At 46.3% G+C, this 17,835-nt stretch overlaps 1 protein-coding gene across 3 annotated transcripts in view; it reads right to left on the reverse strand.

Annotated features, from left to right (window-relative positions):
• Positions 1 to 5,445: 5,445 nt before the first annotated feature.
• Positions 5,446 to 17,835, reverse strand: part of UXS1 (UDP-glucuronate decarboxylase 1) — a 134,556-nt gene continuing 122,166 nt past the window's right edge. For all 3 annotated transcript variants that reach the window (XM_080684073.1, XM_080684074.1, XM_080684076.1), the window contains 5 exons: positions 14,617 to 14,660; positions 11,146 to 11,206; positions 9,015 to 9,072; positions 7,931 to 8,034; positions 5,446 to 6,260 (listed from right to left, as the gene is read on the reverse strand). In XM_080684073.1, coding sequence (XP_080540199.1) covers positions 6,129 to 6,260; positions 7,931 to 8,034; positions 9,015 to 9,072; positions 11,146 to 11,206; positions 14,617 to 14,660 — 399 coding nt within the window. In that variant the 3' untranslated portion in view covers positions 5,446 to 6,128. The remainder of the gene's footprint in view (positions 6,261 to 7,930; positions 8,035 to 9,014; positions 9,073 to 11,145; positions 11,207 to 14,616; positions 14,661 to 17,835) is intronic.

Consider the following 17,835-nt stretch of genomic DNA (forward strand, 5'->3'; position numbering starts at 1 on the left):
TTGCTAGAGCTGCCATAACAAAATACTAGGGGCTATGCTGCCTAAATAACTGAAATTTATTGTCTCATATTTCCAGAAGCTAAAAGACCAAGGTCAAGGTGTCGGTAGGTGAGGCCTCTCTCTGTGGCTTGCAGATGGCTACCTTTTAGCTGTGTCCTTACATGGTCTTTGCTCTGCACATCCACATGAATGTTGTCTAAATTTCCTCCTTATAAGTCAGATTGTACTAGGACCTACTCTAAATACCTCATTTTAAACTTTAATAACCTCTTTTTTTCCCCATTCCAATTTTTTCAATTACAACTTACATTCAATATTATTTTGTATTAGTTTCAGGTGTACAGCATAGTAGTTAATCATATACTTCACAATGGGTTCCCCGATATTCGTAGTACCCAACTGGCACCATACATAATTATCACAATATTATCGACTATATTTCCTATACTGTACTTTTCATCCCATGACTACTTCGTAACTATAAATCTGTGCTTCTCAATCCCTTCACCTTTTTCACCCAGCTCCAACACCTCTCCCCTCTGCCAACCATCAGTCCATTCTGTGTGTCCATGACTGTTCCTGTTTTGTTTGCTCGCTTATATTGTTCTTTAGATTCTACATATAAGTGAAGTCATATGGTATTAGTCTTTCTCTGACTGACTTACTTCTCTTAGTATAATACCCATGGAAGTATTTCATACTTTTTATTCGGGCTGAGTAATATTCCATTGTATATATGTGCCACTGCTTTTTTTTTTATCCATTCACCTACTGATGGACACTTGGGGTGCTCCCTTATCTTGGCTATTATAAATGTTTCAATGAACACAGGGGTGCATATTTTCTTTCTAACTAGGGTTTATTTCTTTGGATATATTTACAGAAATGGAATCACTGTCATAAGGCAGTTCCATTTTTTAAAAACAATATATCTTTATTGATGTCAGAGAGGGAGAGAGGGAGAGAGGGAGAAACATCAATGATGAAAGAGAATCATTGATTGGATGCCTCCTGCATGTCCCTTATTGGGGATAAGCCCACAACCCAGGCATGTAGCCTTGACCGGAATCGAACCTGGGACCCTTCAGTCCGCAGGCTAACACTCTATCCACTGAGCCAAACAGCTAGGGCGGCAGTTCCATTTTTAATTTTTTGAGATATTTCCATAACTGTTTTCCACAGTGGCTGCACCAGTCTTCATTCCCACTAACAGTGCAAGAGGATTCCCTATTCTCCACATCCTTGCCAACACTTGTTTGTTGTTTTATCTTTATTTAAAAATATTTTTTTATTGATTTCAGAGAGGAAAAAAAGAGCTAGAAACACCAATAATGAGAGAGAATCATTGACCAGCTACCTCCTGCATGCCCCACACTGGGGATCTAGCCCACAACTGGGCATGTGCCCTGACCAGGAGTCGAACTGTGATCTCTTAGGTTGACGCTCAACCACTGAGCCATGCTGGCTGGGCTGTTGTTTTATTGATGTTAGCCATTCTGACAGGTGTGAGGTGATATCTCATTGTGGTTTTAATTTGCATTTCTCTGATAACTAGTGATGTTGAGCATCTCTTCAATGTCTACTGGCCATCTGTATATCTTCTTTGGAGATGTGTCTATTCAGGTCCTCTGTACATTTTTAAATATGATTGTTGTTGAGTTGTATGAATTCTTTATAAATCTTGGATATTAACCCCTTATCAGATGTGTCATTAGCGATTATCTTCCCCCATTTAGAACATTGTCTTTTCCTTTTGTTGGTTTCTTTTGCTGTGCAAAACCTTTCCAGTTCAATACAGTCCCATTTATTTTGTTCTTGTTTCCCTTGCCTAAGGAACTGTATCAGATACAATATTACTAAAAAGAAATGTCAAAGATTTTACTGCCTATGTTTTCTCCTAATTCTATGGTTTCCAGTCTTATATTTAAGTCTTTAATCCATTTTAAATTTATTGCATATGGTGTAAGAAGGTGGTCTAGGTTTTTTTTTTTGCATGTATCTGTCCAAGTTTTCTCTATTTCTGTCCCATTGATCTGTTTTTATGCCAGTACCATGCTGTTTTGATTACTATGGCCTTATACTATTAGTTTGATATCAGGTAACATAATTCCTCCAACTTTGTTCTTCTTTCTCAAGATTGATGTGGCTAGGCTATTCAGGATCTCTTGTAGTTCCATATACATTTTTGTGGATTATTTGTTCTAGTTCTGTGAAATATGTCTGGTATTTTGATAGGAATTGAATTGAATCTATAGATTGCTTTGGGTAGTGTGTACATTTTAACAATATTAATTCTTCCTATCCATAAGCATAGTATATGCTTCAATTTCGTTGTATCTTCTATAATTCCTTTCTTTGGTGTCTTACAATTTTCCAAGTACAGGTATTTCACCATTTTGGTCAAATTTATTTCTCTGTGTGTGTGTGTTTACGCATTTGTAAATGGGAATGTTTCCTTATTTTCCTTTTCGGATAGTGCATAAAAATACAATAGGTTTTTGATATTTATTTTGTATCCTGCTACTTTACTGAATTCATTTATCAGTCCTAGTAATTTTTTCTTTTTTTTGGTGGAATCTTTAGGGTTCTCTATATACAATACCATGTCATCTGCGAATAATGAGTTTTACTTCTTCCTTTCCAATTTGGATGCCTTTTATTTCTTCTTGTAACTTAATAACCTCTTTAAATATCCTACCTCCAAATATGACTACATTCTGAGATTTTAGGGATTAGGAGTCAAACACGTGAATTTTGGGGGGAACACAAGTCAGTCCATAATACCACTAGAATCTAGTGACTAGATCCTTGCCTGGGTCCTGAGGTCCCCAGATGGTCTTCCTTTTCTACCTACTTTCAGAGTCTCCTTATGCTTGTTTTACATTTAATGTCCAGAACTTTACAATGTACTTGGTGGGAAAAAATAGCAAAAATATGTCTGCTTCATCTTCTTGAAAACAGAAGTCTTTTCCTTGCATTTTTACTTTAGTTTCTTTAAAAACTGACCTCCCATGATTGGTAAATGGGAGTCAGTTATTTGACATTTGCATGCTGGGTCTTTGTACCATCGCATTCATTTTACTTAAAATAAAATGTATAAAAATTACAGAAACACCTAAGTCAAAATATACTAAACAGTAAGAGTTTTAAAAAACATTAAGGTTCTTGAACAAACCCATTAACCAACACGTAAGGATCTTGGGAACTCATCGCTCCATCATATCTGCTAAAAAGCAGAACAAACGAAAAAAATCAATAACTCTTCTTAGATACACCTGAGAAGTGTGGTCAAAAGGCAAACTCCTTTCCCTCAAATTGGGAAGACTGACAGGCAAATACAGAGAATCACAACTCACTGATTAGCAACCTCCACGTGATCAGTGCCAGGGTCAGAAAATCTGAAGTATAATTGATGAATTGTTGGAGCCTTAGTGTGGACAAGTCCAAGTTTAAAAATCCGTGGGGAGCCAGCCAAAGGGGGACCCCAAAATTCTGAGTTTCACCTCCAGGAGTTCAACTGGGTTCTCATAATGAAGAGCGGAGGAAAATCTCGTTGCTTCTGGCATCAGGAAGGAAAAAGGAACTGTTTTGAACTACATCAGAGCACTTTGTTCTTTATAACAAGGCCTGCCCCAGGAGAAACTAGTTAATCAATCTAACCTGCTGGGGTTATATTATAGCCTTTCCCCTCCCCTGGGGAAAGGGAAATGAGCTATCCCCCTAAATACTGTCCTACCTAAAGGGTGAAAAAAAATTTTTTTTGATAAAACAAATCGCTACTCTTTTCCTTCCCACAGCACAGCTGTAGATATAAATGACCCTTGTTCCCCAATGTGGCTAAGCTACAAACAGACAAGATTTTTAAAGCAGATAAAACAGATGGGTTAATCACAATAATTGGAACAAGCCCTATTGGGGTCTTTGAAACAATGTGCATCCCACCCCCTAGGGCCTAGAAGCTGTAGTAGCAGTCTCGGGGCAAGGCCATTTTTCAATTCTCTATCAAAGGTAGCAATCAACCTGTGAGAAAGTCTAGGCAAAGCACACAGATCACTTTACCAGGTAATATGCAAATTTAAACCCTGAAACTCACAGCTCCTTTACCCCAGGAAATCACTGAGGGCCACCCAGATTTCCCTGGCTCTCTTATGAGACCAAATTGCAACTCACTCTTCTGGCCAGACCCAGTGTTTGACTCAACATAACTTCTAGGTTAAGAACTAAGTCAAGCTCACACATAACTAAGACTCTACCAGGACTCATCCAGTAGCGATGGTTCAGGAGTCTATGTGGGGTCCATGGGCTAGACGCAGTATCCACAAGAGTGCAGTTGAAATCTAGGCTCCCTCAATACCACTTTCCTGTCTCCCTGGGATGTTCATATGCTTAATTCTAAGTTTTCATTATTTCCCTGGATTTATTACCCCTTCTCCCTGAGTGTGACTTATTACACATAACCACTCCTCCTCCCCTTCTTCCTTGTTCCCTGAATTTTGTAAAAATCACGTGGGGGGGAATGTCTTAAGAATAAAACTCAAGGGAGTATCCTAGAATTAGCAAGTAACAAGGTCGGAGAATTCTGAACCCCGTGGCTCTCCCAAATGGCACTACAGTTTAGCCCCACACACCTCCATCCCTGTCTACACTGTCTTCAATGTATGGGTCACCATTAGTAGCTTCCAAGCTAGCTTCTCATTTCTGTTCATCCCTGTTTAATAAATACAGCATCACTTAGTTCTGGCCAAAAGAATGACAAAAATAAGAAACCATCCTTGAGTCCTCTCTTTCCCCATCTCACATCACATCTAATCTAGCACCGACTTTTGTTCTAGAATCTTGCGGGAAATTGAGCATGACATATAAAACCAAAACTTCCCTGGCCTGGCACCAGATTCTGATTGAAAAACATCTCCAACTAAAAAACTACTCCAACGTGATTCTGAAGGACAGGCAAAATCCTGGTTAGGTATGGAAAAAGGTATTCTGGCCAAATGCTTGGTCCTTTTACCTCCTCAGTGATGGTTCCAGTTTGTCCATCCCGTGCAGAGCCTACTGAATGTGTTGCTTTAACTTACAGCGTTGTTCTTCCATTTGTTTTAAAAGGAATACAAAAATAAAAACTAAATCTTGAAAGAATTCTTAAGGAAAGGAAAAGCTCTCCAAGTTTTCAATCAATGAGTCTAGTTCACAGACACTTCTTTTTCTCCATCTGGTCTTGTTGCCAGAAAAGGACACACAATGATTCTAACCCTGGTAAGAGCTAAAAGCTAAAGATATCTCCACGCAGCAGTTTATATATTCAAACTCAACCCCAGGGGCATATAAAAGTTTTCAATATCTACTCATCAAATTATATATATACCAACATAAATGTTTACAGAATTTTTAAAATTAAATTTTCCAACATTTTTCTGAGCAATCCAACAATGAAAGCAGAAAGCCAGCCAACCTTTAAAAGTGAGTTTCAATATTTTATTAAAATAGCATATTTAACCACTGTTAACCAATATCTTAAACTTTGTCCCCCACCCTACCTCACCCCAAATACGCAGCACAACACAGTAGTGATTTCAAATATCCGACAGAAATATTTCAATGTCAAGTTTGCAACTCAAATCTGGACCTTGGAAAAATTCTGAATTGAAAGAAACATAAAGCTCTCAGACAGAATTCTCTCACCCACCAAAGAATAAATGCCAGGGCCACCCCCTGACAGCACTGTTCGGTTGTTCTTTTCTTTATGTATAGTATCATGTCTCATTTATAGGTCCCACTTTTATAAATAAAATCAGCATTTTCAACCCATTTAATGTTCCTTTTCAGCTTCACAAAGAAACCAGTAAAAAAACTGTCAACGACAGTCATGACATTTGCTCTCACAGCAAGATAAAAAACTTGAAAATACGCAGAGATGCTATTTTACATAAAAAGACAGATTTTAAAAAGTGCAAGGCAAAATTTGCAGGTTTTTGAGGGGAGTTTTTAGGCACATCCATTTCTTTAAAGCAAGCTTCAGAATAAAATTCCAGTTTGTTCTTCATGACACCTGTTTAAGTCTCTTTAAGAAAAAAGAAAAAGTACATCTCATCAGTGTGAAACAGGGAGTCTCCATCCCAAGAGTGAGGTTCTCAGTTATGGCGCGTCCGTCCTTTTTTTATTCTTGCGGGCTTTGGTTTGGGGATATATTGGTTATTTGCCTGGTACTCGAGTTCTTTCCGGAAGTAGTGAATTGCTTTGTTTAAACCTTCTTCCAGCGGGACCTGTTTAAAGGGAAAGTGAGAATGAGAGACAAGGTGGCGACTGAACAAGACAGTCTCAGGCGTCACAGGAAGAAAGTGATGACTTGAGGTCACAGCACAGGCTTGGGTCACAAGGGAGAAGCCATCTTTGCAAAGGGCCCTTTAAATGCCCTGGGAAATCTGACAAATTATACTCCAGGCTGACATAAAAAGAATGAACTCCAAACCCCCAGAGATCTGAACGACTTCTTGTGTTCAGCATCTACTCCAGTTGGAATCAGTCACAAAGATCGCTTTTAAAATAGTGCACACACACCCCTACCACGGAGGGAAGATGCTCTGGAAGCACCTGTATCTGATCCCATACCTCATTCTCTCACAGACACGGACCCTCTGCACTTCCATCCCACTGACCTAAGGGCTGAATCTGAGAGGGACCTTATAAAAAGCAATCTTCACTTGGAGCAGCCGAACAGCAAACAGAAATAGAAATCAAATCAGCTGCCCATTAAAAGAACACAGGGAGAAGTGGGAGGAGAACAGCTCAGAGGTCAGAAACTGGGGAGGAGGATATGTCTGTTAACTTGGTGGCAATGGTTTCATGTCAAAACTTATAATCGCACAGTTTAAATATGGCAGTTTGCTGTATGCCAATCTCATCAGAGCTGTTAGAAACAGGACAAACATGAGAATATTAAGTTGGATTTGTCTAAAGCTTCTTTGGACAAGATCTCTCAAAAGTTTTCTTATGAATTAAACTACTAGCAGGCAGAGAAACTAACAGTAGGTGACTTATATTCCAAGAATGCTGTATTATTATACTTAACTCCAGACAAATAAAAATACCCCCTGTATACACACTTCACATAAGTTATGAGCCACAGTTACTATATAGCGAATGTGCATCTAACTTTATTCAAGGCCTTTTGCTTAAAACAGGCTCTACTTAGAAAGGGACCAACGATAAATTCCTTCTAAATATGAAGGCCTGTGCTCGCTGTTCCTTGTTTTGTACAGTGGTCCTGTTACATAGTAGACTTTGATAAGTCTGGGCAGAATCATAGAGTCATTTCAGTCAGCAGGTTTCTGTGCCTGCAGCAGATCACTAAGACTGTAGATCACAGGATAGAATAAGGACAGGGATATTCTCCCACCTCTTTAAGGTTCAACATTTTGCCTTCTACTCACTGAGTTCCCTAGACCGCTGACGCGTAGCAGAACATGCCACCCCAAAACTTAACTGCAGGAGTTTAGGACATGCCCCCCCCCCAGATCTGCCACTCTGATGGTTCTGAGCTGTAGGCACTTGAAAAACAGAAATGCGGGGGAAGGCTTCCTCTGAGCTTCCCTTATCCGCCTAAAGATAAACCCTCCACAGAAAGAACTGTTGCCAAAAATCCTTCCCAAAGTGTTTCATAATCAGGGGGACTGATGCATTATAGGAGAGGACACTAAAGCTGTCAGTAGATAAACTTTGTCACAAACTATCATTAATCTCCCATCTATTCTTCTAAGGGCTCATTCAACTTTCTTAGGTCATTTACTCTCCCCTAAAAGGCCTACATTCCCCCTCTTCTTTCCCTATAAAGACGGTACGTAGACTGAATTCTAAATCACATCTTTGAATTACTCATTTCCTTTTTCCCTCGTATCTCCCATGTATCTATGAGAAATGCATGGTCCCCACTTACCACAGGCTCCCACCCGAGCATCAGCTTCGCTTTTTTGATGTCTGGTTTTCTTTTCTGCGGGTCGTCTTGGGCTTCGGAGAGAAACTGAATTTCACTTCCACTACCTGAGTTGTTTTAAAAAAGAAAAGGCAAGAGAGCATCACAAACCTCCAGGGATGTGATGTTTCACTACATGTCAAATGACTAGAACTGGCTGGGTGACGCGTCTCATGGAGTCCCTTCAGCTGCCTGCAGGACTGTGCTTCTGTCCCCATGAGAGCTTGGTGATGGGCCAGCTACTCTGCTAACAGGCCTGAGTGAAACTTGAGGGCCAGCCCGACACTGCCAGCTCCCAGGCAGACCACCCACCATCAGCTAACATGGCAGGTGTGCCCACCAAGCACCACTCCACAATGGCAAATGTGGTGTGTGGTCACATGCAGCGTGCAGGTGCCAATGACCTTGCTGTTCCCACTGAGCACCGGCCATGCCCTGGACGAGGCCTTGCCCAGAACCAGGAGGGTCTTTAACTCACTAACCGCCGAGTGCAGGGGGAATGACCCTGGGCCAGCTCTGGCTGATGCCTAACGAAGACCTGGATACTACGTCCCTGCAGGAGCGAGACCTGAGCAACACTGAGATGTCCAGCAACCCCGCTGGAGAGGCCGCAAGCAGGACAGAGAGCCTGGCTTGTTCAGCATCCTTGCTGGACCCAGACCCTGCTGGCCACCAGAACGAAGCCACACCAGGGACCCCCTGCCAGGCCTGCACAAGAAACTTGCTCAGGGGCCAGCCTCTTCGCAGAACCTCTGTCACCTGTGCAGAGGGAGCTAACATCACCAGGTCTCCACTGGGCACTAAGCTGTACTTCCCACTCACGTACACCTGCGATTACAAAGCGGAACAAAACCCACCTCCTTCCCCACCCCGTGGTCTCCATCTTCCCATTTCTTAAAGAAGCAGAGAGCAATTAAGTGCTCCTGATAAAGGTATGCTTTTTATCCAACTCAATTAGCTTCTATCCATCACACATCTCCAGACCAGGTGTCTTGACTGACAGGAAAGTAAAGGCGCTTCCCCCCAGGAAAGTGTGTGCCCTACTTACCCACAAGGTCTTTAATTAACTGAGCAAATTCTAGGATGGTGTGTTCTTCTGGGTTCCCCTAAGGAAGAAACGGGGGTCTGGTTATAAGTGTAACTGCATCGGCCGAGGCCGGCACCACCACCACACATGTGCACGGCTTCAAAGGTGCCGTGGGCCAGCCCTGAGCCTCCGGAGGTGCGCAGGCTCCTGCCCCTCTTCACTGAGCACCTAACCGCCCTGATGACGGCGACTCCACATGGCAGAGTGACTTCATCCTGTCCTCCAGACGAACATCTGGATGGGGACACCCTCTGGCAACGTCAAGAGTATCTAATGTGAACACGTCTTCTGGCCGAATCACCATGACAACGTCCCTATCTAACTGCCGTGTCAGTAAGTAATAAAGGACTCACACACAGGGGCGGAAGATACACTCACAGGGGAGGGCTGGGCAAGCCAGGAGAGAGAGGTGGTGCAGTTTATATTTAAGGAAAACTGTTGTCTCCCTTTCTTCCTTCCATTACACACCGCGGAAACGGCCCCTCTCCTCTTCCCGAACTCCTAGGAGACAGCCGTGAAGTTGGACAGCTCCCTAGCCCCGCAGTGAGGAGGTACAAGGCAGGCGGGACCTGGGCCTAACTGGGGGCAGTGCGGCGAGTGCAAGGGTCTGGCAGAAAGCGGCCCGTCTCCATCAGGACCGTTGGCAGATGTGCTTCAGACTCAGGAAAATGACTTTCTACAAGAGACGGGAGCCCCCAAATATGCTGCACAAACGTCCCCAAAAAGAAGAAAGAGGGAACCAGTAATGTGAGGGAGAGAGGACTGATGACAGGCGCACTGTAATGGGCCTGTAGGAACACAGAGGGTAGGTCGCACGTCCTTCACAAAAGCGTCAGGTCGAGAAGTACCTGCAATGCACTGAGGCTCACACACGCCTGTTCTCTTCTTAACTTCCTGTTCCTGCCAACGTGCATGAAAGAGACCCTGGCTGGTGCCATGTCCATGAGACGATCAACAGCTCCACAGGGAGTGGCCTCTCCAGGGCCAATCTTTCTTGTTTTGTAAGAACCCACTTCCCACTTAGTGAAAAATGAAGCTATGGAACATGCTCAGGATGGCTGGCTACAGGGAAAAGGGCAAGGGAAGGCTTCCGAATAAGCAGGCATGGCCCCCTGCTCTACATCACCCCGGGAGGCAGGAGAGGTTTGGCGAAGCCCTGAAGCCGGCTTTGGGCAGGCGGCTGGTCAAGGTGAGCAGCGTCAGTGCTCCCTGCAGAACTCAGGGCCCTCCTGTCAGGGCCATCAGTAGAAGCAGGACACCCTGAGTGCGGGACAGTCTACACAGGACACCTTCATGGGAACGAGACGGAAACCCGTTCAGCAGACAGCGACCAAAGGGTCAAAAGAGCCAGCTGATAGGAACGCGGCCTGGAAGAGCTGGAGAGGAGAGTCGGGGGTGCGACCCTGCCCTTCAACCTTAGAAGGCTACCACACCGCGAGGCAGCAGACCAGCTCCGAGAGGCCCCGCACGCCGAGGAGGCAGGCTAGTAAATGGGCATCCAGGGAACGAGATTTTAGTCCTAAATATAAGGGAAAACTTTGTCGGCCAGAACTGGCCACAGACAGAACAAATTCCTTTTGGAGAAGCAAGCCCACCGGCACTAAATTTATTTAGGTCCGGGACAATGACCTTTCAACCCCCCAACACGGAGGTGAAGACTCAGGAAGTGACAAAGGAGAAGCCACAGGTGGTCTGTGTGGCTGAAACACAGGCTCCCGGAAACTTCCGCCACCTTCCGCCTCTCAAACCCGATTTGGTCAGGTCTCACAGAGTGCCTGCATGTTCAATGCTGGTGAGAGGACGTGCCAGGACATGCCCGTCTGCCAGTCCCAAAACGATCCACCCAGTGCAGGCAACGCAGCTGGCTCAGTCTCATCACACCACGCTTCCGTGTCTTGCAGACATGTTGCTTCTTTGTCTCCTCTCTTACTGTTTTACTTTGTGTTTTTATCTCTAGGATCCAGCAAGCAATAAGCACGCCTGCCCCGAGTGTTACAGCCAATCAAGCAGAGCCCGGTGCTCCTCGTGGTTCACAAAGGAGCGAGCGTGGCCGGCTCTGAGACGGGGCGGGGTGGGGGGGGGGGGCACTCACCAGGTTGACGGGGCTGCTGACGTTGCTGTTCATGAGGACCACCAGGCCGTTCACCAGGTCGCTAGGAGAGAAGGGAGGCCACTCAGGCGCCTGTGCTGAGCACGCAGGCACGGAGCATCAGGACAGCCACCTCCCGGAATGGAAGAGTGGATGTCAAACTGCAATCCTGCACGTGGGGTGTGGTGAGCACGAGAGCACCGGGTGAAAGGACAGGACACCTGGGCTGCTCGCCTGGGAGGGTGCAGACGCTGACCAGGAGGAAGCTGAGTGACGGGGCTGAGGGCTCTACTTCTATCAATTTCTGAAACCATTACACTATCACAAAATAAAAATAAATTACAGTAGGCACATGCCCAGAAACAATGGGGTTGATACAAGTTTCTGCTGAAAGTGCCTGGGACAGTGAACCCAGGTAGCTGGCCCGTGAGAAAGGAGGTGATTGAAAATAATAAGACCCACTGGAATGAAAGCCCTCCGTGTGTAATTCCCACCTGGCAAAGCACAGGGAACGCAGACACTGAGCGTGGAAATACGGAATGCTGCTCCCAACTCCCTGAATCGTCAGCTCACCCCACCCTACCCCAAACACCTCTATGAAACAGAGCTATTTGGATGTTTCAAATAACTCGTGATCCACTGGCCATGAAGGGGAAGATAAAGTAAGCATATTTTCGCTTACCAAGGATTGTTTCTTATTTTCAGAAGTTTTAAAGTGTGGCTCTGCTAAAAACAAAAAAGTTACTTTGTCAAAATGACACCTCGCTGCTCTACACCGCCTGTTTCTTCAGCGCTACTCCTTAGACCAGCGGTTGCCCACCGGTGGTCCACAGACCACTGGTGGTCTGTGAGGTCTGAAAGGTTGGCGACCGCTGTCCCAGATGACTCTGAAGTTCTGGTGATCCAAATGCGGTCTGTTTGAAACTCTCCCTCCTCCTCCTCTCCATCATCACCAGAAAGGAGAGGTTACTATAGCCAATTTCCAAAAGAAAACCTGCTTTTGCTTTCCTTTCATTGAAAACACTTTTTTTTTGGTGGGGTATTCAGTAAACAATTTTCTGGGTTTTTGTTTATAGCAAATGGGTATTTTGTATGAAGATGCCTGAAGTCCGTTCTGTTCTCACAGCTTCAAGCACTGATGCCAACAGCTGACTTGGGATAATCTCTCTTTTCCAGAAACTGACAAAGTCACTGCGTCACTATGGCAGTGCTTAGTGCCTCATAGCACATTCTCTTATGGCACACATCCCGCAGGTCATACAACGATGTTCAAGCTGCCATTCAGCAGTCCCCAGCTGTTTTAATACTGCAACTGGGGAAGGAGGGGCCTTATTAAGCTGGAAGATGACTGTTCTGCAATCCAGCTCACTGGGGGAGTGGAGGGCGGGTCATGCATCTTTTATGTTAATAACTGACAAATTTTAAATACAAAATTGCATAGATCACTCTCATTTAACCTGAAGCTCAGCTCTGTAAAAGTGTCATTTTGACAAAGTGACTAAAATACTCTAGAACAAGCCTTTGCTGTGCGGATGAGGATGCGCCCTGACCGTGCAAGCGTCAAACCCCTTCTGCAGGGTGTCGGTGCCTGTGCCTGACCTCTGGACCCGGAGTGCTGCTCCGCGGGGGCCGTGACATCCGAGACCGCTGGGTTAGTACAGTAACTGCAGACTCAGACACTGTGCACTTCTAAGTGTGCAGCAAAAAGATTCTGTTGCTAAGTCAGAAACAGTTTTTTCAAAATCGCAGAACTCTGGTAAGGGAGCTCTCTCAGCGGAGTCCTGAATAACTAACAGTGGAAGTCAGGAAAGCCCTCTGCCGTGGGTCAAGTCACAAGGCCTCATCACCTCGGCCTCTACTGACATGTGATGCAGAGATGTCCAGCGGAGGGACGTAAGTGACGATGCAGTATTATGAAGGAAGGGCTCTGGGAAAGGGTTGTCAGTCACATTTCCAGTGAAACTTCTAAGACCCATCCTCAAATGTTCACTGGCGTCTGAGTTGACGACCACATGTGTGAGCCATGCCCATCAGAGCAGGCCAGGCAGCACATCCCAAGCTGGATGGTATGCGACACATGCATCACTAAATTCGTAAAACATTTTAATCCCTATCAAGTATCTGAGGCTATGTTCAATGATTTTGTATCTCATGCCTTTGAAATAATGAGAGTAGTAAAGAGTTTGGGTTCTAAAGGACTTCCCTTTTACCCTGTATTTCTCACTAGCATTCACAAGGTGTCATAGCTGGAGAAGCGTGGGGAACACTGACGAGGGGGCTTTAGGAAAGTCAGTGTAACTGGAGATTGCTAGATCCCTCAGGAGGGGGTGAACATACTATTACAAAAGGATGGTACTCAATACACGAAGTCCAATGAACACACTGTGGACCAGTAGTTTTATTGCTAGCTTTACCCAGTGGCCAGGTAAGTTTCTACTGAACGAGTACAAAAACATTCTACATAAATGTTAAAGGCACGCTTTAAAATTAAATTCCCATTGCATTTTGAAGTTATTTATTACATGTTCTTACAAGCTAATATCTTTTTAAAGTATGAAACTTTGTAAAACACTGTGTAGTATGAAGCGAGAATCTCGTGATCCGTCCACAATGTGTTAATATGGTCACGGTACAGAAATATCACTCTACCCTGGACCCTCATAATCAGAGAAGTCTATGTGACCACTCTGGCTGAGGGCAGGGCGGGGGGCTGCCCAGACCTGCACCCCACTGCCACCTAGTCACCGCTACAGCAAACTGGGATGGCCTCAAGACACCAGGAATAGCACTTGCCGGCTGAGAGGCATCCAGGGTATTTGCACTGGAAAGTGAAAATGCCTTGAATCTTACAATTTAGGATACCACGGATTTACAGGGGATTCCCAGTAACTGCCACCTGGGAGCGGGTAGGGTCTATAGAATTGTTTACATGGTGACTCTTCTCTCAGAACCAAAACTGCATTTTAAATCAGTCACCGACGGAACGGACCAACAAAATCCCCACAGCAAGAGGGCAACAAAAATCACCGCCTGAGACTGCGGACCAAGCGCTCAAATGTATTTCAGGCAACAACACTGCAGCAGCAAGACACTTCTCACCTCTGCCTCGGTGAGGACAATCTCGTCCACCCAGACGCCACGTTTGAAGTGGGTCAGCTTCTCGGACCTGTGGGTTTGTTGGATGGTCAAAGCCGAATCTTAAGTTGGTCTGAACTAAACTCAACTGCCCTCAAGTTGGGCAAGTTTACCTACAAGACGCTAGGTGGCAGTAAAGGGCTAGCACAGGAGTCCTAAGTCAGAAGCAAGCATGAACATTTTCTGCTTCCCACGTGTCTAGGAGAACTTTCACTGAGCGGAGCTGCCATTGGAGCCCTGAGGAAGGCTGCTTATAACAGACACTGCCCTCCGGGGCTGCACCAGCCCTGCTGCGCCACCACCAGGTCCAGCTGCTCCCAGCAGGCCCGGCTGTCTTACCTGACATACTGGAAGGCCCTGGTCTGTGACCCAGATCCGTACACCTAGGAAGAAACAGACAGTTAGGCCTCGTGTGGGTGCTTCAACACTGTGCCCAGTGGTGAGAAGGGGGCAGAACTACGCATGCATGTGTGTATTCACACATATGAAGTTCTTCCTCAGAAGACATCACCGGAAGCAGTCCACTGTCATCAGGCCCATGACATGCCAGGCAGTATGTCAGGTTCTGGGACAGGAGCCAGCAGATGAGAAACCTGCACACACACAGCACTCGGGCTGCCCACCTGGTCTTCCACCAGGCTGCCTGTTGGGAAGCTGGGCTCGGTCAGGCCAGGCCACAGAGCCTCTGCCAGGACCCAGTGTAGGTGTGTTTACAACTAGTTCCCTAGGTCAGTGGTCGGCAAACGCATTCGTCAACAGAGCCAAATATCAACAGTACAATTGAAATTTCTTTTTTGAGCCAAAATTTTTAAACTTAAACTTCTTCTAACGACACTTCTTCAAAATAGACTCGCCCAGGCCATGGAATTTTGTGGAAGAGCCACACTCAAGGGGCCAAAGAGCCGCATGTGGCTCGCGAGCCGCAGTTTGCTGACCACTGCCCTAGGTCATCCCAATGCATGGCCAAGGCTGAGAACTACCCAGGTGACTCTGGGTAAAGCCAGGAGGCGGGAGGGAGGGGGCCTCATGCTCCGTTCCTGTCCAATGAATGCTTCTACCTCTCCACGTCGTACCGGTTTTCCACCTGGCAGTGCTCCTCACCTCAGGGACCAGCTCGGACACCACTTCCTTGGGACACCTCCTCTGGCTCATTCCCAGGAGAGAATTCACTGCTCTGCTCTTTTTGGGACAGTCCTCTGCTAATCGATTCATACCAATTTCCCCAGCTGAGAGCTCCCTGGGCCAGGAATCGGGGCTGACTCACCTTTGCCCTACTACAGCCCAGCACAGCGAAGTGCTCAGCGAATGTGTGCAAAACAACAAGGCCCGGGAACTAAGCACCGTGTGCAGGTCACAGAGCCTGGTCACTGAGGGTTCCCAGACGGAGAGGCAGGCCGCTGCGCACAGGCCAGGGGAGCACCCACAGGAGAGCACGGGGAGCATGGCACCACCCCACGCTGGGCCTCCAGTGCCTAGGAGCTTCTCATCTGTGCATGGACGAAGGGCCCAAGTTAGGAGTCACTTACAATCCCACACTACTCATACGAGGAGTAAATAAAATGCTAACTTTGGACTGGTCTTAGAAGTATGGCTTCCCCATAATTTCCTTTGGAAAAAGCAAGGGTTTTAAAATGACAGAGACCCAGGTTCAAACCCTACGTCTGCCCCACGTGGGCTGTCCTGGGAAACCACCTCAGGAAAGCTCTTTCCTCACCTGCAACCTGAACAAACACAGCTGGGCAGCACAGCCGAATCAACCCTGCTCTGATGGCATTTGCATGTTTCCATGTTTTAACTGAACTGCAAACTAAAGTCTCTTCAAGATAAGCTAAATGAACTCAATAAGCAGCTCCTATGTGTGACTCACAGAACTTGGCAACAAGCAGACAGGCATTGGCGCTTCCCTGTGCCCACAGGTACTGCAGACAGGCATGCCTGCTCGGATTGCGCTCCACTTCCTGCGCCTTTACATACTGTAGGTGTGTGGCACCCTGCACATCCCAACAGTATCAGCTCACTGTGTCTGTTACAAACTTTTTCTTTATTATTATACTAGAGGCCCAGTGCATGAAATTCATGCACTGGGGGGGAGGGGCAATGGGTGTCCCCCAGCCCAGCCTGCACCCTCTCCAATCTGGAACCCCTTGGGGGATGTCTGACTGCAGGTTTAGGCCCAATCCCACAGCGGACATCCCTCTCACTGCAGGACTGACTTCAGGTTGGTCGAGCTTCCGGTCGTTGTGGATGTGACAGATCCAGGGTTTTTATATATTAGGATGTTCCAGCGATCTGTAATCAGTGATCTTTTTTTTTTTTTTTTGTAATCTTCACCCAAGGATATGTTTTTAATGATTTTTAGAGACAGAAGAAGGGAGGAAAAGAGGGAAGGAGGGAAAGAGAAACATCGACTGGTTGCCTCCCACGTGTCCCTACCGGGGATCTAACCCACAACCCAGGTATGTGCCCTGACGGAGAACTGAACCTGCAACCCTTTGGTGCACAGGACGATGCTCCAAGCAACTGAGCCACTGGCCAGTGATCTTTGATGTTAATATTGTGACAGGAAACAAGCACGTTCTGAAAGACCCCTGGGGACCCCTCCGCCTGACAGGAGGTGTCAAGAGACCACTTGCAGTCCTGGGCGGCACCCGTGTCCAGCTCTCGCTGGCACACAGGCTGGAGCTCCTGACTTCTCTATTGAGGCTCCCTCTGGCTGCTGGGTTGAGAGTGATTAAGGGCCACAGCAATAAAATGGGAGTGGGCGGAGGCATGGACCAGGGCAGTGGGAGAAGAGGTGAGAAGGCACCTGGATCCACTTAGGGCAAGGCCACTAGGATGTGCGGTGGATCCAACATGGTGTGAGGGAGAGAAGACTGAGTGTGTGTGAGATCAGTGTGCCTGTCCTCAGACACTAAGGTAAAAACAGAGCTGGTGTGTACTAAGCGTGGAGGGGGAGCGGCGGGCTGGGGCATCCAAACCTCTGCTGGGGTCTGAATTCACCTCTTCCCTACAATGTGTCAAACAAAACTCACCTGAAAAAGCCACATCATTTTTTGGTTCTAATTTGGCAAAGCTTTTGGTTCTAAATTGGTGGCGGTACAGCAAACACATCTAAGAACGGTGATCAAGAGCGGAGGCTCTGGGTTCAAACACAGCCGCCAACATTTGGCCACCTAAGCTTAGGCACCTTATCTAATCTCCGTGCTGCTGTTTTCCCATCTGGAAACCAGGCACAGTAAGTCACCTATACCCGAGGGATCTGTTGTGAGCACTAAATGAGTTAACAGGTAAAGATCAAAGAACAGACACAGTGACTGACTCCATTAGTAGACAGCCAGAGAAAGGAAGACAGATGTGTGGACAGATGGATTCGTATGTCCATACAGCCATATTCCCCCAGGAACACACTCAGCTGATAAACAAACTGCCCTACAGAACTTTCGGAGTCCCACCAGGCACTGAGCTCTCACAGAGCCCCAGTGTGAAGAGCAAAGAAATGGAGGCGGGAAGGCAGGGAGAGAACTGGGAAAGGCAGGAGGAGAGAGAAGCAGGAAGAGG

This window comes from Plecotus auritus, assembly GCF_963455305.1.
Source record: "Plecotus auritus genome assembly, chromosome: 8".
Taxonomy (NCBI): Eukaryota; Metazoa; Chordata; class Mammalia; order Chiroptera; family Vespertilionidae; genus Plecotus; species Plecotus auritus.